The sequence below is a fragment of the Daphnia pulex genome, chromosome 6, assembly GCF_021134715.1.
Source record: "Daphnia pulex isolate KAP4 chromosome 6, ASM2113471v1".
Lineage (NCBI taxonomy): Eukaryota > Metazoa > Arthropoda > Branchiopoda > Diplostraca > Daphniidae > Daphnia > Daphnia pulex.
In genome coordinates, this window is record NC_060022.1 from 5,674,247 (window position 1) to 5,697,309 (window position 23,063).

Sequence of the window (23,063 nt, forward strand, 5' to 3'; positions counted from 1 at the left end):
GCCAACTATCAAAGCGAAAAAACTTTCCCTTTCTTTTTTTTTTCCAGCCCCCCCAAACTCCTGAAAATAATTTTGTGTCGCTTCGTCGGCCCGTCTGTAGGTGTGTAATCCTTCACTGGCTGGCTGGGCTGTATATGGCGGAAATGAATGCATGGATCAAGGAGACGACGGATGGATAACAGCGTCAATACGTCGCTCGAGACCGGCAGCTGCCAACTGCGAAATCCGGAGCTCACATAGTGTACACGTTCTGAGCTTTAATCCAATCTGATCTTATCCGAATTATCATCTAGTTCAGCAGCAGCAGCAGCTCCGGAGAGTCTATAACGATATTACAATCACAGTAAGAGAGAGATTCTATCAAGACATTCTTTGAAAGTAAGAGAGCTAGATAAAAGAGAAAGATCCTATAGTGACAAGGATATATATGTGTAACCCCATCCGGAGATTCCGTCAAAAAAGAAGAAGAAGAAAAAATAAGTTTTTGTGGTGGGGGGACGTTTGAGGGATTGAGGAGGGTGAGGGATAGATATGAGCAGCAATTCCTTTACACCGAAAATTCAATACGCATCGAGTCTACACCACCAGTATACTGTATAGTATAGTCTAGTACCGTAGTAACATGGCGATATTGCTATCTTGTCTTTAGTCAGTGAAATATTAGTGCTGTGAGATAGGGATCGAGCGAGGGCCCGGCTGTGTGGCGTTGAATAATAATAGACTGGCAAAGCAAACAGTGCTGGAATTTATATATATATATATATACATGTATCTGAGTGTATTCTCAGCTGTCTGTCGCTGTCGTGCTGCTGCTGATGGGGCGCGTTCATTGAAGAAATTTGTCGAGAGAAAAGGACGAATACGATTATTATTACTACAAGGACCTCATTTCAATTTTTCAAGTTCCCTTTTTTTCCTATTGAGTCCCTCTCTTCTTTGGGGGTATGTGGCACCTTTGGCATGGAGGTGGTTTGTGTGGTTGGGTTTGACTGGTGGGGGGAGTGTGTGTGCGGATGGATTTTTATTTTATTTTTTTTTCCTGTCCATATTTATTCTATTCTTCTTTTCTTCGTTACTTCTTCAGCTTGTGCGAGTCTTTTCTTTCTCTCTTTTGTCATCCTCTTATCTGCAACAACTCATCTGACTGGGGGTCCTTATATTTCCCATCGTGTGTCCTTTCCCTGTTCACCCCCATTGAGTCTCTTCTCGCTCCGGCCTCCACAGTCTCCGGCACAGCACACACTTCACGCCAGAGAAGAGGAAGAAGAAGACGCAGGACCCAACAAACACACACACACAAAACACAATAGGGGACCCTATTGTCATCCCTAGACGAGTGAAAATAAGAAAAAGGAACGCTCCACCTTGGGTCAACTCGAATCAATCGAGCGCACAGCTTCCAGAATTTTGTTTCTTATTTACTTTCTACCCCGGCTCACAACAAACAACACCAATAATAATCCGACTGGCATATTTGTGTCTTCCAGTCAACGATTTTCTGTCGTGTTGTTATCGCGTTTCTCTCGTTGTTCTTTTTTTTATTTTATTTTCACGTTCGGGATATTCACTTTCCATAAAAACGAGGAAAATTTTGGCGGAGAGTGGGCGGGAAGGGATCGATTTTTCTACCGGGGAATTATTCTACTGGAGAATTATATACTTAAATAAGGGGGACTTAATTAACATAAGAGGGAAAATTAATTAATTATTAACTTGAGGGGGAGTTTGATTTTTTATCATTTCTAATTTCTATCGATATCGCATTATCGGTAAGCATGCTGATTAGAACTTTAGAAGACAATTGGACAAGTGTCGTCTGCTTCCGTTTAGTTTAAAATTTCGAAAAAGTCAGAGACAAATTTCAAGAGTTAACCATTTGTGATAACCGTCATACTCCATGCTCTATAACGGGTAAATAAAACTAAAAATATAAATAGAATGATTGTGGGAGCTATAGAAGAGTTAAACCTGTTACAAATTTGTGAAATGTTAGTTGACTAGCATTTATCATGTGATTGCCCTACGGTTGATGAATGGTATGTTTGTTTGTACTTGTGTAACATATTTCTTTTTCACAGATTTGAGGCCAGAGCCAGCAATCATAACCACAGAATATGCAAGTTTTTCTTGTGCAGGTGATAACCTGTCAGCAACAATCTCAGCATCTTATCGCCTGGGTAATGATTTTGTTTACTTTAATTGACCTGTGATGTACTAGATATTTTAATGCTGCATTACCTGCATCAATGTAGTGTATTACATGCAAACCTTCCATTCTCCCATTTATTAACAATTAGGGTTTACCCTGCATCTCATTTTCAACTTTTCATGACTTGTTGTTTCTGTCAATATTTTTTCGTAACCCATTTTCTATTTTTATTTAGATAAAAAGCATCCCGTTGCATTGCCAATCGAGTTACGGATCTCTCTTTTTCCCTTTTCTTTAAATGTCCTCGTGTACGCCTATGTGAATGTGGGTGTATTCACGAGGACACCCTTTACCCTATCCCGTCTGCTGTAATTTAACTCTCCAGCGGATGGATGGAGCAACTGTAGGTGCCTGGCTGTATTTCCCAGGCACAAAGGTAGGACAAATACATATTCTTCCTTCTGAAAATTTTGGTGGCGTTGATTATAAATCGTTATGTGGTCACTGGTCACGGAGTATATTTATTCCTGAGCTAGGCGGTTGACTACAACTGTTTTCTCCGTTTTTGTTTTTTCTCGATACGGGTTCACTAAAAATCTCATTTGTCGAACGACTGCAGATCAGGCTTGTTTTGTACTACCTCACAACTTTTTTCTGTGAGTCACATTCGAAAACATTTGAACTTTAAACACTTCAAGCAAAGTGTAACAAGGCATGTTTTTAACCAAGAGGAACCTGTCGCCACACCGGCACTTCCTCGTTTTCTACCAGGCTCCCAAACAAACAACACCAATAATAATCCGACTGGCATATTTGTGTGTTCCAGCCAACGATTTTCTGTCGTGTTGTTGTCGCGTTTCTCTCGTTTGTTCTTTTATTTCTTTTATTTTTATTTTTCCTCCTTTCGGGATTTTCACTTTCCATAAAAGAAAAGAGGAAAAGGAGAAGAATGAGCTAAAGAAAAGTGCCAGTTACAAATCAATTTCTTCCCGATTTTCACGAGCCTGTTTAACGGCTCGGGACATTCTTCTCTTTCCGCTGTTACGAGGGTTAACGTTAACTGCTTGTCGTATAACCGATGACTGAATGAATGGGAGAGAGCGCGGAGACGTTATGGCTCTCTATATACGTTGGTTGCAGCTATCGAGACCATAAATCTCGCTCATCTCTTGTTTCTTTTTCTCTCTCGTTTCCCTTTTTTCTGACTTATACGGATAATATTGTCCGCGATAGTTATTTGACTTTTTCTCTCTGCGCGTTTTGCTCGCGCCCGCCAGAGACATTGACGGACGTGAAATGCCCAACTGTTACAGCAGGGACAAGTGACGGGGTGTCATCCGCACATCTTTCATCGTCGTCTTTTTTTCTAGACACTTTTATTCTCGCGCCGAGCCCCTACATGGAACGGCACCACAAAACAGTTGAGGACTAAACTTGAGCGCGCGCAAGTCTAGAAAGATGAGACCGGGGCCGGTTAGACTATTCTCTAGCTACATGTGTGATGGACTTTCGAGAGTTTTTTGAGCGAGTGTTTTTTATTCCGAGTATATGGAATGTCCATTTTGGGGGTGGAATGGCGGACTTGTACGACGTCCGCAGCCTCTCTTTCTCTCTCTTCCATCTCGGATATGTGAGAGAGCCACACGCGGAGACAGAGTGAGATAGAGCACACGTAAAGGGTCCCTAACCAGTCAAAAGGAGAAAGACACATTTCAATATATGCATCAGAGCCAAAGGTAAACAAACCGCAGCAGGAGCGTTCGACTCAGAAAAGCGGGGGGAATAGGTGCGCTATAGAGCTGCTGATGTTGAAGTGGATGACGGACTGTAGAGCTATAGTAGAGAGCCCAGCAGTGTCTATCGATGCAAGTTGCTGTATATCAAATGTAGGAGAATAAGGAGAAGAAAAGAAGGTGGAGGACCTCCTGTCGCGAGCGCGCTGTTAAAGGTCGAAACTGGAAGAGGTTTTTTTTTTTACAGGGCTGGAGGAGTCCTGCGGTTCCCGGGGAAAAAACAAACATGCTGGCCATATAGACTCTTGAAAAGGAGAAAAACCCATATAGCCGGGGTTATTATATGTAGTACTATTCGGCCGCGCGCACTATTCATCATTGAAATATTTCAGCCATCAGTCCTTATGTTTTATTTATTTATTTACATTTCTCTCGATCCCCTACTACGTCCTTTTTTTCTTTTCACATTTTTACGACTTCGCATATTTAGCCACAGACACACACGGACCGGTAATAATGTTGCCAGAGCCATGGAGATGGAGGTGTGCAATACCGGGAATTATTGAGTTCCTTTTCCAGTATTTTTCTTCTTCTTCTTCTTTTTTTCAATCATTACGTCCCATATTGCAACGTGAAGTTTCGGACGTACTTATTCATTCGGCTGGAAAAAAATTTGACAATCGGCTTGCGGGACATTTGCGCGTTGTACAAATAATGTAGTCGAAAGTAAGAGAGAGAGAATAAGAGGTGGCCAACCATCTTTTATCTATTATTGCTTTTTTCCCCATTTGTTTGTTGGTTATCTCACGGATGGTATCGCAGAGATGATCTTCGGCGTGCAGCGGGGGCGCGCCCAGGTGTTTGCGTGCGGGCCGCTTACCGGGGGGGTTGGACAGCAGGTGATATCTGCTGTTATGCACACACACACACAATAGTGGGGAATATTATTAAAGCCAGGAATGAGAGAAATGTGGGGCCCTTTAAAATAAAATAAAAGGGGTGAGTCGTTACAATACCGCACGCCGCGCTGGCCAACACCATATCACCGAGAGAGAGCAGTCAGTTAAATATTTCCAGAGACGACAAAACAGTTGTTCCACAAACACTTTGTTATTGTGTTTCCCCTGTTTACATTGGCCTCTTCTCTCTCTGTGTGTTTTAGTCGGGGGAGATTTCCCACGCCGCAGCCGCCCTTTGAACCTTCCTTGTATCCGATAAGAATAATTGTCATTCCGTGTGCTCTGCCCAGGGAAGGGGGTCCAGGGGGGCCAGCAGCAGCAGCAGCAGGAAAGAAGATGAGTCTATAGGTGGGAGACATTCCTGCTCCGTCTCTGGGGAATGCAGCGCAATCATAGCTGCATAATAAACAGACAAACAATGAGAGTATATGGGACGACTAATCGCAACACACACAATAACAGATTGGCGGACATGCAACAACAGATGGCCCAGCTGGGCAAAAAAAAAAAAAAAAAAGAGTTTTGGCTACTATACGGTCTCCCTTAACTCGATAGATCTGCCGTGCCGTCTCGTGTTTGAATAAGTGATGAGGCCGGCCTTAATCAGGACACAACAACACGGCCGGAACACGGAAGGGGGGGCCAGAGGAGAGATCATTAGCATTTGTGGGGGGAGAGAGAGAGAGAGAAATGACGACGTGATCGAGGACTGTGGGCAAAGGAGAGCAGCGCAGCCGCGGAGATGAGATGATTTGTTGGGTTGAGAAGCCCCAAAAAAACACGCAACCTTGCGACGAGTTGATTGGGAAATCTCAAAGAGAATGAACCGCTTCTAGCGGTCAAGTCTCTCGGTCCATCCATCAAGCGGGCCCCGAGTTTATTTTATTTCTTTTTCATTTTGTAGTGGATGGATGGAAAACTCTGCTGGGCAATGAATTTTTTCCGACAACGGATTGATCATCTTCTCCTCCTCCTCCTACCGAAGATGAAACTGCTACCTGTATATGTGTCTGCTGTTATGTGTACACTGTACACAGCAGAGCCGGGCACGCTCGCCGTGCGCGTACGGATGCGGATGCCCATTGGCCTGGGCGAATGGACGCACAGCCAACTGGGCCGCGCAGTCATCTCATAACAACAAATAAAAGGAGGCTAGGAGAACGGGCAAAGAGAAAATGATTATGTTCAAACAAGGTAAAATGATGAACAAGAAAGAAAAAAACGAATAGGAGAAAAATCAATCTACCTCTCTCCTTTTTTCCATACCATCCGGCTATGGAAGAAAGGGCAAAAGGAACAGAAAAATCTCTTCGCTCGCGCGCATACACATCCAGCAGTTGATTTGTTTGCCAGAGAGAGGCCCCCTGCCTGTTTGAGCCGATGGGGCGGCAATGACTCGACGTCTCTTGATCTCTTATCTCATCTCTCGACGGACGATTCCAACACAACAAATAATCCCAGTCTTTTGGGATTGCCTTTTTGGTTTTGCTTTTGTTTTATTTGGGGAGTCTCTACCTATGAGTATGTGTATAGTCCAGCAGCTCATCACATTCCGGCTGCGCGGTGATGATGATTAGACTCACCGTCTTATTGGCTCCTGAGACTCTAATGCGATGGCGTGTGCTGTGTGACTCTGGCCAAGTGACGTCACAAGTGACGAGAAAATCATTCGCTCATCAACATTCTTTCGCCGTTCTGGCGTGCGTCACCTTTTTTTGAGACGTTTTTTGTGTTGTGTACATATTCATGTGTGCACATATTCTCGTTTTTATATTATTGTCGTTGTTGTTGTTTCCTTTTTTTGATTTGTTTTTCTTTTATTTCTCTCTCGACTTGCCAGTCGCTAATTTATGTTCGGCATTCAAGCGCGTTCTTCTTTCTTGTTGTGTGTCTGTGTGTTGCTGGATGATGCCAACTGCAGTTCTCTCTCTCTCGCTCGCCCAGCATCTTGTTGATTTATACTGTCGGAAAAGCCGTGGCAGTCGACCGTTTATTTTTTTGTTTTCTATTTCATTTTTTTCTGTTTCTTTTTCATTTTTAAACGCATCAGCATGACTGCGCCTTAACTCTGGCGCACGGCGAATATCCTTTTTTAACAAGGGGAGGCAAGAGCGGAAAAAATGGGCGGAAAAACAAGTCAACTAAAACATTTGCCGAACTTTTATTTTTATTTTTTTCCCCCCTTTTTAACGATTTTTGGAATGTCGCCAAATGACGTAAAGTAGAGACAATTCCAAGAATTTATGTCGAGCTACAATTTTTGATTTTTTACAGTCAACTATAGAGTTTGTTTTATTAAAAGATAATAATAAGAGCGCATTTACTACAAGTCTGTCAATGTCTCTGCAAGGATATGTGACGCTGAATAGACGTCGCAAATTATTACGGCCATCAAAAAGGAAAAAAATAAAAGTCCCTGTGACTCTTATTCTTATTATACATTCCTAGTTTGGGTTTACACCTACCGATAATGTCCTGGGAGTTGTCGATCTTGCGTCAACGCCGTGTCCTTTTCCGAGAGGTGGAATCTAAAAGATTATATACAGTCGCCCATCATTGATGATGAGACTGGCGCTGAATAAAATCTCTATAACGATATGAGATCCCACCTTACACACGGATCATTTCACGCGATTGTGCGCCGCCATTGTTCATATGTCTTATTATAATTCACGGGCCTTCAATGGCTTTGTTAGATTAGACGACGTAGTATATATCCGAGCTGCGGTGGCGCGGGACAGCCGGGCCATGATAAATATAATGAGGGATTCTCATCGCCAACACCACTCACCGTATAGTAGATTATATATCGTCGTCGTGATCCTGTTTTCGCATGATATCATAGAGCCCCCATCACGTTTGGCTTCAGTTGGCTTTCGTGCAGCCAAACGATTGAACCAATCGGACGGCCACGGAGAAAATACCGGATTGAATCATCGCCATCGAAAGTGTCGGAGCGGCCATACACCGACCGAAAAAGAAAAAAAGAAAAAAAAAACGGCTGAGCTGATTGTCACGTCGTCCAAACTCTTTATACCGCAATCAATAATTTGACGTGGCGCCGTTTTTGTGCATTTTCAACTCCGATTAATATATAATAACCAGCTGGGTGAAATCATCAATTGACGGATGAGTGACCACTTTCTCGCTGCCTAAAAAATAATCAATTCGTTTCGTCCAAAGTGGGACGACGATTTATTTTATGCGCATGGCGCTATAGACGCCCCCAAGTATTTTCTTGGACATAGCCGAAACTTGATCTACGCCGTCAAACTAATAAAACCGTGACAAAATTCCTGGAACAAGTGAAATTCAGGGAAGAGAGAAAATTCACTTTTGCGCAATTGGTATGGGACGAAATGAAATTTAAATAAAATTTTCTGGGAATTAAAAAACGCCATGTTGTGTCGCCTTATAGTTTACAGTATATGGAACCGAAAATAGACCATGTGACTAACAAGACGAGAGGGTTGTCAAATTATATTGAACCTCGGCGCTGCATTAATGTCCCTTAACGTCGCCATTTTATTGCTAAATCAACCAATAATTTAAGTTATAAAATAGAGCGAGTCGCCCACCATATACAGAACTGTACTGCAGCCAAGAGAGCGCAATTGACGTTCTGATGTCACGCAAGGAACAAGTAAGTCGCCATATCCTCCTTCATGTGATTTGAATGTCTTGTGCGCGTGTATTTGCCGTCGTTCATCCTTAGACTAGCTACTAAAACGATAATGGCACTTTTTCTTGTTGAATAGATCATTTTGCGCATTTGTGTATCCCTCGTGCTGCTCTTATTGGTCCACTCGACTGGCATCAAAGCGGCCAACACAGACACGGCGGCCATTTACAATCCGGTGATTCCACACCGTAGAATGCCTTATTATCCAAAGACTGGCACGTATTATCGTCCGTACCCGTACGACTACGATTACGACTACCGTCCCGCGGCTGCGGCTGCTGCTGCCGGGACGTCGTCATCGTCATCGGCCAACTCTTATTACTACTACCCACGATATCCTTATCCGTACAAGTATCAGAATCCGAGTGCGTCCTCATCCGGCTTCCATGCGGCCAACCAATTGCAGTTTATTGGACCCATTGAATCGGCGTCGTCTTTGTCGAACGTCAACACCAACGGACCGAAACTCCGGCCCCCGCAAAAACGACCGCGTCCCCGACCCACCTGCACGCTCATGGGACTCGGAGGCGGAATGGCCTAAAGTGTTTGGTGTGTGTGCGTCTTTTTGATTTTTGATTTTTCTTCTCTCCCGCTGCCCTTTTATTTGTTGGCTTCCAAAATCCATTTTGCACTTTAGATTTTGTGGGGTTTGAGGCGATTGGGTACGTAAAGTCCTCCCCATTCCGACACTTTGTGCTGTGCGACAACTAAAAGTCATTTTTCGTCGAGATTTATTTTTGCGCAGATGAAATAAAATATACAATTTCTCCCTCAACAAGATGATGGTAAATGATAAAACGTTTGTGTTATACGTAAGGGAAAGACAAACTTCTTTTGTGAGGGCAGTACTTGGAAGATCTTTGAGATTTTCTTTTTTTTTTTCTTTTAAGTTGGTCCAGATGACGAGGTAGGAACTGGAAAAATATCTTCCGTCAAACAATTGAGAGTCGATTTTTGGTGGTAGTCGGAAGAAGAAAGTCGAGGCGCGGTGGTCGATGGAACGCCCGCCGTTTCGAGTGTGAGTCAACATAGCGGAGAGCGATTTCTTCCACCCTCTTCTTCTTTTTCTTCTTCTTTGCCCAGTCAAATCAACAAATCAACATTAAACGGCCACCTCATGTTTGCGAGAGGGGCGATGTTCCTCGTTTGTCGAATGCTTGTCTTCTTCTTCTTCTTCTCCTTTGGAACCTTCCAACCTCCTCCACGATGACTGCGGCTCTCCTCAGCAAATAGACACAGCGCGCTCCGGCCTTGTCCGTGATGAAATATTAATGAGCAGTTGATGATATTTATTTATTGTCAGAAAAATGTAAAGAAAAAGGAGAAAAAACGAACTGATGTGGTGTTCGCCCCTTTTTTATTTTAAAAATTTAAAAATATTATAAAAGGAAAGGAACCAGTTTCTTTTTATATTATTATATATTTTTATTTAAAAAAAGTCTTTTCTTGCCCTTCAATTCCTTCTGGATATATCTACTGATGGCGAATAGGAGAGGGAGTACAACATAATTCATTCTTCCACCATGTTGGAGAGAGTTTAAATAAATATCCTGGGAAGCCTGTGTATACATGTGCTGTGGCACTACTAGACCTTTATATCCGCGCCGATGGATGAAGGAGGCCCGAAAAGTCAGCACTTTGATCGTAAATTATAGCGCATACAGTTTAGTTTCGGGTGAGCAGCTTTTTTTAAAAAAATATTTTCCACAAAAAGGAAATCTGAAACCCTTCTCCTCACCTGTGCGCTGCAGGAGGCTGCGGGGTTAGATGCTGGTGCCAATTAATTCAGCGCGCCCTCTGCTCTATCGGAGAAAAATTCAAATTTCCCCCTTTTTTTTCCCGATCCCCACACAAATAAGAAAAGGAAAGAAAAGAAAAAAACATAAAAATAAACACCCAACAAAAAAAGTGGTCGGTGGCGCATTTTTGTTGAAATTTGAATAAGGAGCGCGCGCAGCGGAGCATTCGATTTGGGTATGATGATCCAGGTGTTTCAATACTTATTCCTGGCCCAGCTATAGAATATAGGCCTATATGATGTGTAACACATAAATCTTGTTTTTTCTTTCTGCTTCCAACCCTCTCTCTCTCTCCTCCTGCTGAACAAACACAGCCAGAAAATGAATTCATTCCCCAAATCGAAATGGTGTTTGTATTTTATATATATATTTTCCCCCATCTTTCCGCGCGTGTGTCTGTGTGTTCCATTGTCACGATATTATTTTGACTGTAGAATTGATCAGCCGTGTGAGACTCTGGCGAAGGAAATTTGAAATAACGCCTGGTGTGGCTGCAGCTCTTGTTGTTGATGTCTTGACTGCTTTGAATGTTGTCGCTGTCGTGGTTGGTTATACCGTGCCGAGAAAGTTTTCCTGTGGGAAATCTCGCCGTGCAGATTTATGGAGTTTTGTTTGGATTACATGGAAAAGGGCAAAAAAGAAAGGGAGAGACTGAGAGAGATATTCCCGTAACGAAATTTTGTCTGTGCCCGTCTCAAATTTTGACTCCCAGAAGTCAACAACGACTGAGCAGAACTGATTGAAAAAAGGAAAACAGAGTAGTAGCCCCCCTTCTCTACCACCAGCCATTTAGGAGGAGATCTATATACACGGGGGCTGTGTAGAATATTGAGGGTTATAAGACACAAAAAACCAAACAAGTATACAACCCTGAGAGAAACGATATTCTTCTCCGGTCTTTTTCTTCTTCTTCCCAGGCTGTGCTCTCATCGGGCATCAGCCTCTGCTGCTGCCTGTGCATAGATCATAAAAATAAACACAAGACAACTCGGCCGTGTTGGTGCAGTTGCAGTCCATATACATAAAAGAGGGGATAACTCCATGTCCTCCATTCCTCGGCTGCATGGCGGGTCACTCTCCGAGTCGGGTGAATCCCTATTCCGGATTCTAAAGATTCCTAAGAGGCCGATCTGCTATAAAGCCCTCTCCGTGGGAAAATCGGAATAATAAGAAAAAATAAATAAATAAAAGGAAGGCAACTATGACCAATGAGCTCTTGAATAGAATCTAAGAAAAACAACCCAATGTCTACTCCTGAACTGAGCTGCTCTTATATAGTCTACATCGATCCCTATAAAGAGAGAGAAACAACTACTACTGTTTTGGTTCGGTCAAGTGTGCTGTCCTTGTTGTTGATCCAAATACAATACAAGAGCCTCTGCTTGTGTCTAGTAGGGCAACAGAGAGGGCCAGCAGCAGCAGCAGAAAGCGGCTTTGGCTTGTCCACACTTTAACGTCTTTAAGTTTACAACTGCAAACAGAGAGAGAGGATGGATGGCTGGAACCGACTTTTTCACCCCCGCCAAGCACTTATTTTCCACACTTGACGCCATTGAAAAAAAAACTCTTTTGGGATCCGTCGTCTCTCTGTGTGTTTCCATACATTGGTAGAACTTATGGAAGCAAAAAAAGGCAAGCAAGAAATAACAGGATGTTTTACAACCTTTTTCTTCTATTCCTTTTTGGCCAGTTATTTCGTCCGTTACAAATCGCTTCCGCCCCCACATGTATACACATACAACTGGTCAAACACTCTTTTTTTCTTGTTCCGACGGCCGCCCGCAGTTTGTTTTCCATTCAAGCACAACTTTGGCTGGAAATCGGTCGGAAATGTCCACACACAACAGGAGCCGAAAAGAGCAGCCAACTCTATACAATGGGGTGGCAAACAACCGAAATCCTTGTGGTTGTCGGTGCGCTCTCGCCGTGTCGGTCCAGCGGTATATCCATCACCTGTGTGAATACATCACTTTAATTGGCCTATAGGATTCAGGAGGAACTTGTTTTTCTTCTTCTGAGCTGGGAGAATGGGGGGGACGAAAGGGAGTTGAGATTCAAAGGATCTCGCGGAGTGAGCGGGTTTCCCCTTTTGCGCGGCCGGACAAATCGACTGGAATCTATTCCACAATAAATAACTCTCACCAGGTATTATAGTGTACTATACACTATATGTCGGCTAGTGAATAGTGTAGCATATATATGACGACTATCCGATGTTGAATAGGTGGGCCCTATAGACACCTTGTGTGTGTGTTTGAATGTTGATAAGAAAAAGGTGACTGGTGTTTGCTGACATTTCCCACGCAAAGACGACAGGCCCACGTCTTTTGTTGGTTAGGACGAGAGACGAAGGGAAATCCAGCGGTCAATTCCGTGTCGTATAATACAGCCACAGCATCTTTTATTGCACCTCATTCATTCTACTCTGCTGTGTGTATACCGGTTCAAGCTTCGTGGGTTTCTCCTTCTCCTCCTCCTCCCTGGCAACGGTAGGAGCGCGAACGATAGTATATGTACGCAAGGCTTGACGGGAAACTGGGAAAAAGGGAGGAGACAAAGTGGTTCCTTTCACTATACGGAATCTGTCAAAAAGGGAAAAGGGATATAGCGCGGCCATTACGGCATGCTGGGGCCACCCAATTTTGGCTAACCCCAAAGAACCTTTAAATGTTTCTTTTTCTTTTTCCTATTTCTTTTTTCTTGAATTCGAGAAAGAACCAGAGGAACTCACCTGTGTGGTCTGGGAATCTCTGCGGCACGTCGCCAGCTTCGCTTTCCATGGGACTTTTGGGTCATTGTCGTCATCCACACAGGCAGCCAGCGCAGCTCGAGGGCCAGCTATTACCTTACTGTGGAAGAATTTTTATGGAAGAATTTTTAATGTTGGCTAGTTTGTCGATTGCGTTAGTGCATTTGATATACACTCGGAAGCCGTTTGGATCAATTCGATTCCATGTCCGAAGCTATAGCAGAAGGGCGGCGATGTGCGCATGGGGGGAGGGAGAAAGAAACAGAAAAGAACAAGGGGTCGTGTTTGGTTTTCATCATGTCATTTGAATTGCAAATTTTTCTTTTTTTCTTCTTCCTCTGTTGAGCTTTTTTTCTTTATTTTCTGTTCGGTTTTCCCTTACATCAGCAGCAGGAGTAGCAGGAACAGCTGGAACAGCAGCAAGTCGCCAGATAATGAATCGATATGCAAATGAACAAGCTTTTCTTTTTTTCTTTTCTTTTTTTCTTATAAAGCTGCCGGAGAAATTCACCAAACGAATGGGAATAAGAAGAAAACATTCCTCGGGTTTCCAGCGCATTGTCGCCGCCGTCGAAACAATAATTCAACTTCTTTGTTTTCTCCTTCTTCTTTTCTTCTTCTTCTTCTTCTTCTTGCCTCTGTTGAGAATGAAGAAAACAGAATGAGAAAAACGAACTTGTTATCTCGACTCTTTTCTACCGTTTTCACATGCATATAAGATGCCCTTTGCGTCTATAAGAAACTTTTTTCTCTCTTCTTCTTCTTCTCTTCTCAGTCCCCGGACTTGTCTCGATTCCGAATGCATATCCAATCTGTCGTGACGCAATCACACGTTGGCAGACGACGTGAATTTATATTCAGTGGGAAACGACGAGGGGAAAAAGTGGAGAGGAAAAAGAGGAAGATTGTAAGAATGGAAACGAGCAGCAGCAGCAGCTATATAGTACTCGGGGGGATTTCGCCTCGTTTGAAGTTGCGTAACTCTTCTCCCTTTTTATTTTTCTTCTTCTTCTTCCTCCCCGGAACCCTCTGAACGAAATCATTCCGATATGTGTGCAAAGAGTGACTATAGTAGGCAAGGGGGTCTCCTCCCGTCTATATCCGCAGCGGACTCGTTCCTTCGATAATCTCATTTGATTTGAATCGTGTCAGCAGTGACGGCCAACCCGCGCAGTTCAAGTTACTACCCCGTCATTTCCACGCAGAACATATCCCATTTGCGCATCGAAAATGGGGTTCCTCCTCTCCATACATCGTCCCCAGCTATTCTCATCTCCTTTGGTCGTTTTTTTTTCCGTTCGGGAAAATCGAATGATATCCTCCTCCTCCCTTACGATGGCCGTCGTCCCACCAGATGAGGTTGTACGAGCTTTTAAAAAAATAAAATACCGCGGTCATTTCTTTTCTTTTTTTTATGTGATGAGGTATCAACACTCTCGCACGTAACAACGTCCACTATATAAGCTGGGGTCAACACTCAAAATGTCTGCCTCTTTTTTCTTTTTCAAAAGAGGGTTTGACCGTGAATGGTGTCAGACGGGCGGTGGGACCGAGAACCGCATCAGCGCTGGCCGCGTGATAATCCCCTTTTTCCTCGTAATAAAATGTCATCAATTGAAATACACACCAAAGGCCACCTAGCGCTAGATAACTAGACTGGCCCAGGCCATTTCAACGTGAAAAAACCATATATCTTTTCCCTCCAAATGGAGATTATGTAGGAGAACAAAATAATTATCTGCAAAAAGAAAAAAAAAAACTGGCGTCTTTTTTCGGAGTTTCCGCCTTTTTCACCCGAAATTTATTTCCACGCTGATTCTTTATTGGTTGGAATCGTAAAAAACACACACACACAAAAACAAAACAAAGTTAGGTGCTTTTTAGCGCAGTCTTGACGTTAGAAACCCTCAATTATGGTGAGATAGCGAGCTAGTGGAGCAATATAGCGCAGTATATATATACATATCGGTGCGGGTTATTATTATTTTGTCTTCGCGTCTCTCACCAGCAACATCTCATCCAAATGACGACGAATTTCCTTTTTCATGTGAACTGTGAAGAGATCGAGAAATAAAAGATAAGAGCACCCAAACTGTATAGACATGGGCTGCAGAACGATATATCGCCTTATTAGCGCAGGCAAATAAAATCGTCTCATTCAACCATTGATGGGATGTTTTTGGAGCGTATATAATAAATAATGAGATAGTGCATGTATAGGACGAGTTTTCGCTAATGGCAAATGAAATCCTGTTCCTTTTATGGACATGTGCGTAACATCCACAGAAACACTTTAAAATTCACACAAACAGTCGTAATTAAGTTTTTATGAAATACCCCGGAGTAGTTGGAATTTTTCGTTTTTGTTTTTTTCAAGGGCAAAATGTTGATCACGACGCTGTGTTGTATTATTTTATTCTTTTTCACGAAAAGAACAAGCCAGGACAGCGGCCTGTTGTATAACACTCGTCATTTATGGCAGTATTCCAGACCACCCACCATCTTTATTCATTCTTTCACAATACCATCAGACTTTTTGGCCTCGTGATAAAAATAATGCAACGACTCGGAAACATTGCAGCAAAACCCCCCCACACACACCTTATTCATCTTTATTCCTCGAGGGGGGAGCGGAGGGATGCTGCGAGGGATTCATTTTCAGACAAATTCGATTTCCCAGTCCAAATCCAACAGACACAATAATCCCAAATATTTATTGGAGCAGTGACACACTCTTCTGATTCAACCCTGTCATTGACTCGAGAAGCAAAAGACCTTATGTTTAATTCTATACAAGAAATGTCTTTATATAATAATAATAATCCGCCTCCTGGTAATAACACCTTTGTTTCTAAATATCTTGCCGGGTTATTCATCAGAACTGGTTGTCAACCGCGACTATTACTCGTGAGAAAAGCCCACCCAAATCTCTGTGACTCTTTTTTTCAAATGAAAGAATAATGACGTTATATGTTTCGTGTAATTTAGACGTTAAATACAAAGGCTAGCAATTATTTTATTCAAAACTTTTGGGAAAAGACATCCTTTTAACACTAAAATGGGTGCCCTACTTTCCGATTGAAAAAGAAACCTTTTTTTTTTCTTTTTCGGTCGGCTCCAATAGATTATGCCACGAATCCAATAAAGACATGGACGAAGGAATTTCCTTTGCTGCTGACCGTTTGTATCTGAACTAGACCATCACCTCATGAGTTGGAAAGCGTGTTCGGTGCTTCACTCAATCACTGCTGAATAATAAGACTCTCGAAAATGGATTCCAAGAACCAATCGGGAAGCTACGGTACTATACTCTATAGAGTCTGCGACTCGGTGTCGAGACTCGAGCGTAGGAACGTATAATGTATTCAATCTTGAACGTCCTTCATGGTAGTGCCTAAAAATCTTTACCTCATGAAGGTGCCCTTGTCACTGTAAGTTGTTTGCTCTGCGCGTATCTTGCGCACTTATATATACGTCAGATTTAGGTCACCTCCCCCCAAACTTCTAATGTAATTTAAGGGTAGATTACTTACAAAAGTAATTACGGTTTCGTCTCGCTCAAAAACACCCGGATCACTCATTTTTAATAATGCTACTAACTACACTTAATTTACGCTCAACTGAGTTGGCTTCGGGTTTTGGGAACTTTAAAAAGTTACCCCTAGCTTTGACATGACTTGAGCTGTTGCTGGTTATCTTTATCACTTGTCAGATGCATACAGTCGCTCTACCTAGAAGCTAGATGCGTCAGGACAGGAGAACTTTAGTAAATTGTGTTTTGTACGTGGGATGTTTTACAGACTTTGCCAAAATTAGTAAAAAAAAAAAAAATAAATAAAATCCGATTTACCTTAGATCACAAACATTTAATATGAATTAGAGATGCGGAAAAAAAACCAAACCGTAAACATTTTGGAAAAGAAATAGAAAAAAAGACTGTATATTTATCGGCCCCAAAAGATCACAAGATGGCAAATAACACTGATAAAACCTGAAGGTGATGGGCACGCACCTTTTCAATATGCATGTTATCACTAAAAAATGATGCATCACGGATTTTTTTTTTTCAAGATTCATTTCAGTGGTGTGGTCAATTTCAATGGTCACCCAACTCCGCCCGTGATTTGCCCTTATTTTTAGGCATCTTGCGAGTAGTTGTGTCTTCCAGGTCCTTGGCTTTGTAGTAGTGCGGAGCCACTTCCAGAAGCCAACTGTTCTCAATCTGAATAACTTGCCTCATGTACTCTTTAGTAGTAAATACAAGTTCGTGATAGATGAGCCAACGAGGAAGTTCCTCAAACATTGAGCTGTTTGGGTGGATGAGCACAGTTTGATTGTGTTTGACTGTCTTGTATCCGCCCGTCTTGGACAGGCGCGATGTGTTGTAGAAGAATCCAGCCGTAACTGCCTTGCCGATAGCCACTAAATCTTCTTTATTAGAAACCATGTCAATTTCAACTCGTTCCACAAGGCCGACAAGCTGTTCTCTGACGTCCCTTGCGCGTCTCATTGATCGATGCTGGATGAAGTTTTCAAAGCACCATTGCGTCGAGAAATCCGTGTCAACCCATTGGTTGTAAACGTTGAGTAAGGTAAAATGGTCGCCACCCGGTGAAAAGAAATTCTTTCGAGCCGTGTCGGCATGGATTGCTTTATCTTTGGGTCGATAGAAGACTGCACTGTTGACTGAGAGCATGGCTGCAATGGTGACGATCTCTTCCGAACATTTGTACTTTTCGGATGCCAGGAGCATTTTCGCCATCATAGGATCAACGGGGAATTCAGCCATCCGCCTGCCCAGCTTGGTCAATTCGCCCATGTGGTTCAGGGCTCCTAGAGCGTAGAGTTGTTCCAGTGCCAAAGCCAAAGTCTCGTGCGGAGGCGGATCCAAAAAGTCGAAGTGAATCAAATCGTTGATTCCAAGTGATTTGAGAAGCAGAACGACGTTGCCTAAATTAACTCGCTGAATTTCTGGCACAGTGTTCTCTTCAAGCTCGTGCTTGTAGGCCCATGCTGTGTATAGGCGGAAACATTTGCCAGCTGCTACACGTCCAGCACGTCCAGCTCGTTGATTCGCCGACGCTTTCGAAATAGGAACGACAACAAGGGATTCCATGCCAGTTCGGGCATTATAGGAATTTTGCTTGCAAAAGCCTGGGTCAATGACGAAGATAATGTTGTCAATAGTCAAAGACGTTTCTGCGATATTCGTAGCCAGAATGCATTTCCGTGCTCCGGGAGGCGTTGGCTCGAAAATTTTTGCCTGGCAAGAGAAAATGAAAAGATATGAAAAGGATAAACTTTGAATAAGCAAAAACGAACCTGCATGTCTGACGGTAAATTTGCGTAGATAGGAAGAATAAGCAACTCTTTGATCCTGGTGCCCAATCTTCGAGTACGTTCCGTCAGACTCTCCAGTGCCGTTTCAATTTCTTCTTGACCAGTAAGAAAGACAAGAATGTCACCCGAGTCTTGTGTGACGTGAATCTGTAGAATAGTGACAACGCAAGCATCGATATAATCAGCCTCAGGAGCTTTGGTGTAAAAAATTTCGACTGGGAATCTTCGACCGGGAATCCTAAATATAGGAGCTTCGTCGAAGAAATCGGAAAACTTTTCAGCGTCCAATGTAGCACTGGAAATTAGCAGCTTCAGGTCAGGTCGAAACCGTGCAATATCCTGAAAGAATTTATAGGAAATTATTCAACAATTTAAGAGTTGTTGTGTAAGGACGGCTCACCTTGATCAGCCCAAAAAGAATATCGGTATGGAGTGTTCGCTCGTGGGCTTCGTCAATAATCATGACACTATAGCTCTGCAAATCGGGCTCAGAGAGAAATTCACGCAGCAACATACCGTCAGTCATGTACTTGATAACAGTCCTCTCTGACGTGCAATCTTCAAATCGAATGCTGTAGCCTACTTCGTTACCGAGTTTCTTGCCCATTTCCTGTAAACGGAATCGCACAAAATAAGATCCTTGTCAAGATTACAATTCTTGATTGAATTCTACCTGGGCGACACGAGCAGCAACACTCATGGCTGCAACTCGACGTGGTTGGGTACAACCGACTTTCTTGCCATCTTTACAGTATCCCGCTTCGTACAGATACTGGGGAATTTGCGTCGTTTTTCCTGATCCAGTCTCTCCTTCCACGATCAGGATCTGATGGTCTTCGACGGCTTGGAGTAAGTCTTCGCGAAACGGAAATATTGGAAGCGATTTCCTCGTATCCTGAAGAGACATTTTCTTTTTCTGGATGTCGCTTACCTCAGGTTGTTCTAATATAGTTAAAACGAAAAAAAAAGGTGGAGGGATAAGATTATTAAACATTTATTCAGAAGGTTTTAGGTGTGTTACTTTACCTTCGATACCCTTGGTTCCTGCAAGTTGGTTTGTTTGGATAAAGTCAATGGTGTCATCCAATAAGAGGTCATAATCATGAACTTTTCCCTTCTCCTGAAGACGCTGTTTTGCATCTCTGGCACCGAAATTCCACTGAGCAGTGGCCATGCGAGCATCTTCCCAAACTTTTTGTTCGGAATGAGGTTGCTTTTCACGGTCATCTATCTCGACGTACCTATCAGGCATTGCTTTGTCCCGCTTATCATCGGGCATATGGTATCGTTGAACCAATTCCAATTCTCGTGCTTTGTCATGTTCTTTCGCAAGACTGAGAATTTTTTTCTTGTATTCGCGATCCTTTCGTTCACGCTCCGTGAGTTGTTGCTCATCGAACAAGTACTCATCGTCGAAAATATCTGCTTCCAATTCATTAATCTTGTCTCCTTTTCGCTTCTCCAAATATTTTCGACGTGATTCCACTCTGAGTTTGGGAATAACGCTGGCTTTGTCTTCAGCCTCCATTTGAAGCCTCTTTGCAGCTTCAGCAAAACCTAGATAATTTAAACATTTTATTTTAATAGTTATTACAAATATTAAATAGTAAATATACCTTTTCCCACAGTAACCACATTCCTCTGTTTATCTTTATCTTTGAGTTTAAGACGTTCAGAGAACTCATCTCTTTCCTTCAAATCTTTGACTCGTTGTTTTTCATCTTCATCTTCACTGCTTGAATCAGACTTCTTCTTTTCCTTCTTGATCTTTTTATTTACTGGTGGTGGAGGTGGTGCCATTCCTTCTTCATCGCTGTCTTCTATCAGCTTATATCTCTTGTTTTTTTCGATCATTGCTAACATGGCTTGTTCTTGTTGCTTGGCGGCAATTCTTTCAACATTTACTTTAGGGGCAGCTCTCGGAATCTTTCCCCATAACTCTGATAGAAAACTCATCACTTTTGCATTTGTCACATCGATAGTGTCTGTGAAACGAACTTTTTCGATAAGTTCATTCACTGAAGAACTTTTATGAGCCAGGGATGTCAAAAACTGAGAAGTATAGCGGTCACTGAAGTCCAATATCTCGATTAACTGATCGCTAACCCACGTTTCTAAACTCATTTTTAAATGTTTATTAGAAACGAATTTGTAAACAAGGCATTAATAACGTTGAGTCCGTCTGAACTTGCCGGACAAGCAAAAAAGCTACAAGATCTTCCACGGCAAACGAAGCAGACTAACTTGTGGAGTCAAGCCTAGCGGTCAAACAACACAGTCTTCACCAGTGAACTGATACTGATCCGATTCCGTGTCGTTAAAAAACGGATTTTTTGAGGGTTGTAGAACGGATTGGTTTCCGTTCTCTTACGCTAGAGTCGCATGAAGGCAATAACGTTATGCCTACCCTCTAGCGCCTCTAGCTGATTCATAATCGGATTCGTTTCAGTTAACCGATTTTTGACAAATCAACGCGTTTTTCAAATCAGTGAGCGGACCCGTTTCCGTTCACAGATTCGTTTCAGTTTATTATCAACTTGTTTTTTATAATAAGAAGCCGAAACCTTTCCATTATTTGAACGGCTTCGTTTCCGTTTCCATATCACGTTTTTAGTAAACAAATAACTATTTGCTTATTAGAATATTAACCGATTTTAATTGTGTTATTGAAAAGCAAAACAAACAAAATGTCGTCGGACAAGAATTAAGTGATCTGTTGAGAGATGCAAAAGGAGTGAAACAGGTTTGTTGTTAAAAATTTGACAGCTTATTTGTAGCCAACGATTTGATTCTCACAGAGCTTCTAAGTTATTAACTATTGTTGAGGAAAGAATTTAAATTTCTAATCTTAATCTTGTTTAATTTCTATTCCTACAACTATTTCTTTGTCTAGCAAAAACTGAGAAAGTTAATTTCGTCAGCACAGCAGCACCCAGTGACCCAGAAGGAAGGGATTGTTTTGATATCAAAACAATTCAACCTTCCTGCAGTAAACTGAAGCCTGACAAGATTCATTTAAGAGGCTGATGGAAACAGAAATATTGTGTTAGAGACTTCTGTACCAAATCCATATGGAATTCACCTTTACAACCTGCTTGAATAAGACGTTGAACAGAAGAACCTCATCTAGTCTCGTCATCACTCTCATCTGTGTTGGTAATTTAATGATCAAATTTATAAGTGACAACACTTCTGTAACCAGATCCCTTCCCTCAGGCTGCAGAGCTAAAGTTGGAATGTCTGTTGTTCAATCTCCAACGTGAAAGACCAGTCATTGGAGATTCTTTGAATTCAGACAATGTTCGAGTCAGAACTCATAGATATCCTTTACCAGCAGCACTACTACAGATTATTGCAACGAAACAAAAGGCTGAAACAACTAAAGGGAATCTAATCGTATTTCTTTTTATCTTACTCTAATGATGCATTGTTTAAACTATTTGTGATTCTGATTCAGGTGGACCGGCCTCAGAATTATTGCTCATTGATTGGGCTGAAAGGATTGAATGGCAAGGCATACCAAGCACTTCGAATACTTTGATTTCATTAGGCCTACTTTCAATTTAAACTTTCATTTCATGTAAATTTTCAAAAGATGTTGAATAAATTGTGTATTGAATTATATTGCTATATTTTCGCGTCTAAAAGCTCGGACATCCATACATCCATATATACAAACACGATAAATGAATTAACGCATGCCTCCGACTCTACAATCGTTTCTTTAATATAGGCTCATAAAAATAAGCATACCGTTTACCATAACGAATATCTTATCAAGCTATATAAGAAATATGTGTATGGATTCCACCGTATTAGTTTCTTTTCATGTATGTGATGTCCAACATTCAAATCTCCCACCATTAAAAATGGCCTTCAGCTGCTAGAAGCTGATTGGGCGTTTATTAAATTGATATTTCTATAATTTTTATAACAGGTATAATTGATAATGATGCATCAGTAGATGCACTAGTTCACGACGATTCTTAAAATCTAATTATTTTGCTTAAATGGTAAAGATAAATGCCCGTACGAGCATGCCAAAGTTTCGTTGTTTTGACTCATCTTCCCTTCCCCTAAATTTTATCAAAAATTTAAAACATTAATTGCGACCTAATTATACGTCGAAACTTAATAAATCTTACAGAAATGGATAGCTCTCGTCAAGATCTATCCATTTCTGTAAAATTTGAAATGAACAAATTCAACACGAAAAATTTTCAAAAGAGTTTCTACTTTTTCGTTTTTGCGGTTCGGCGCAATACTCGACCTATCCGAAAAAACGAAAAAGTAGAAACCCTTTCAAAATTTTTTTGTGTTGGATTTTTTCACTTTAAATTTTACAGAAATCGATAGATCTCGACAAGAGCTATCCATTTCTGTAAGATTTACCAACTTTCGACTCATAATTAAGTCGCAGTTAAATTTTTAAATTTTTGATAAAATTTGGGGGAAGGGAAGATGAGTCAAAACCACGAAACTTTGGCATGCTCGTACGGGCATTTATCTTTACGTTTTAAGCAAAATAATTAGATTTTAAGAATCTTCATGAATCGGTGCATCTAGTGATGCATAATTATCAATTATATTCGTTATATTTATTATAGAAAATAACAAAAATGAAACGCCCAATCAGCTTCTAGCAGCTGAAG

The 23,063-nt window shown here is 41.8% G+C and overlaps 2 protein-coding genes and 1 long non-coding RNA gene across 3 annotated transcripts; 2 read left to right on the forward strand and 1 right to left on the reverse strand.

Moving 5' to 3' along the window:
- Window positions 1-7,708: 7,708 nt before the first annotated feature.
- On the forward strand, window positions 7,709-9,301 carry LOC124196091. The gene is made up of 2 exons (XM_046590904.1): window positions 7,709-8,484; window positions 8,600-9,301. The coding sequence occupies exons 1-2, from the start codon at window positions 8,467-8,469 to the stop codon at window positions 9,062-9,064; spliced, it is 483 nt and encodes a 160-aa protein (XP_046446860.1). The 5' UTR covers window positions 7,709-8,466; the 3' UTR covers window positions 9,065-9,301.
- Window positions 9,302-16,995: 7,694 nt separating this feature from the next.
- On the reverse strand, window positions 16,996-20,685 carry LOC124195384 (pre-mRNA-splicing factor ATP-dependent RNA helicase DHX16-like). Its single transcript, XM_046589758.1, has 6 exons — window positions 20,028-20,685; window positions 19,438-19,968; window positions 19,085-19,353; window positions 18,812-19,021; window positions 18,394-18,750; window positions 16,996-18,334 (listed from the first exon to the last, which is right to left on the reverse strand). Exons 1-6 carry the CDS (start codon window positions 20,533-20,535, stop codon window positions 17,168-17,170), a joined length of 3,042 nt encoding a protein of 1,013 aa, XP_046445714.1. The 5' UTR covers window positions 20,536-20,685; the 3' UTR covers window positions 16,996-17,167.
- Window positions 20,686-20,748: 63 nt separating this feature from the next.
- On the forward strand, window positions 20,749-22,033 carry LOC124195385. Its single transcript, XR_006875165.1, has 3 exons — window positions 20,749-21,154; window positions 21,305-21,567; window positions 21,628-22,033. It is a non-coding gene; the product is annotated as an uncharacterized LOC124195385 (long non-coding RNA).
- The last annotated feature ends 1,030 nt before the right edge of the window (window positions 22,034-23,063 follow it).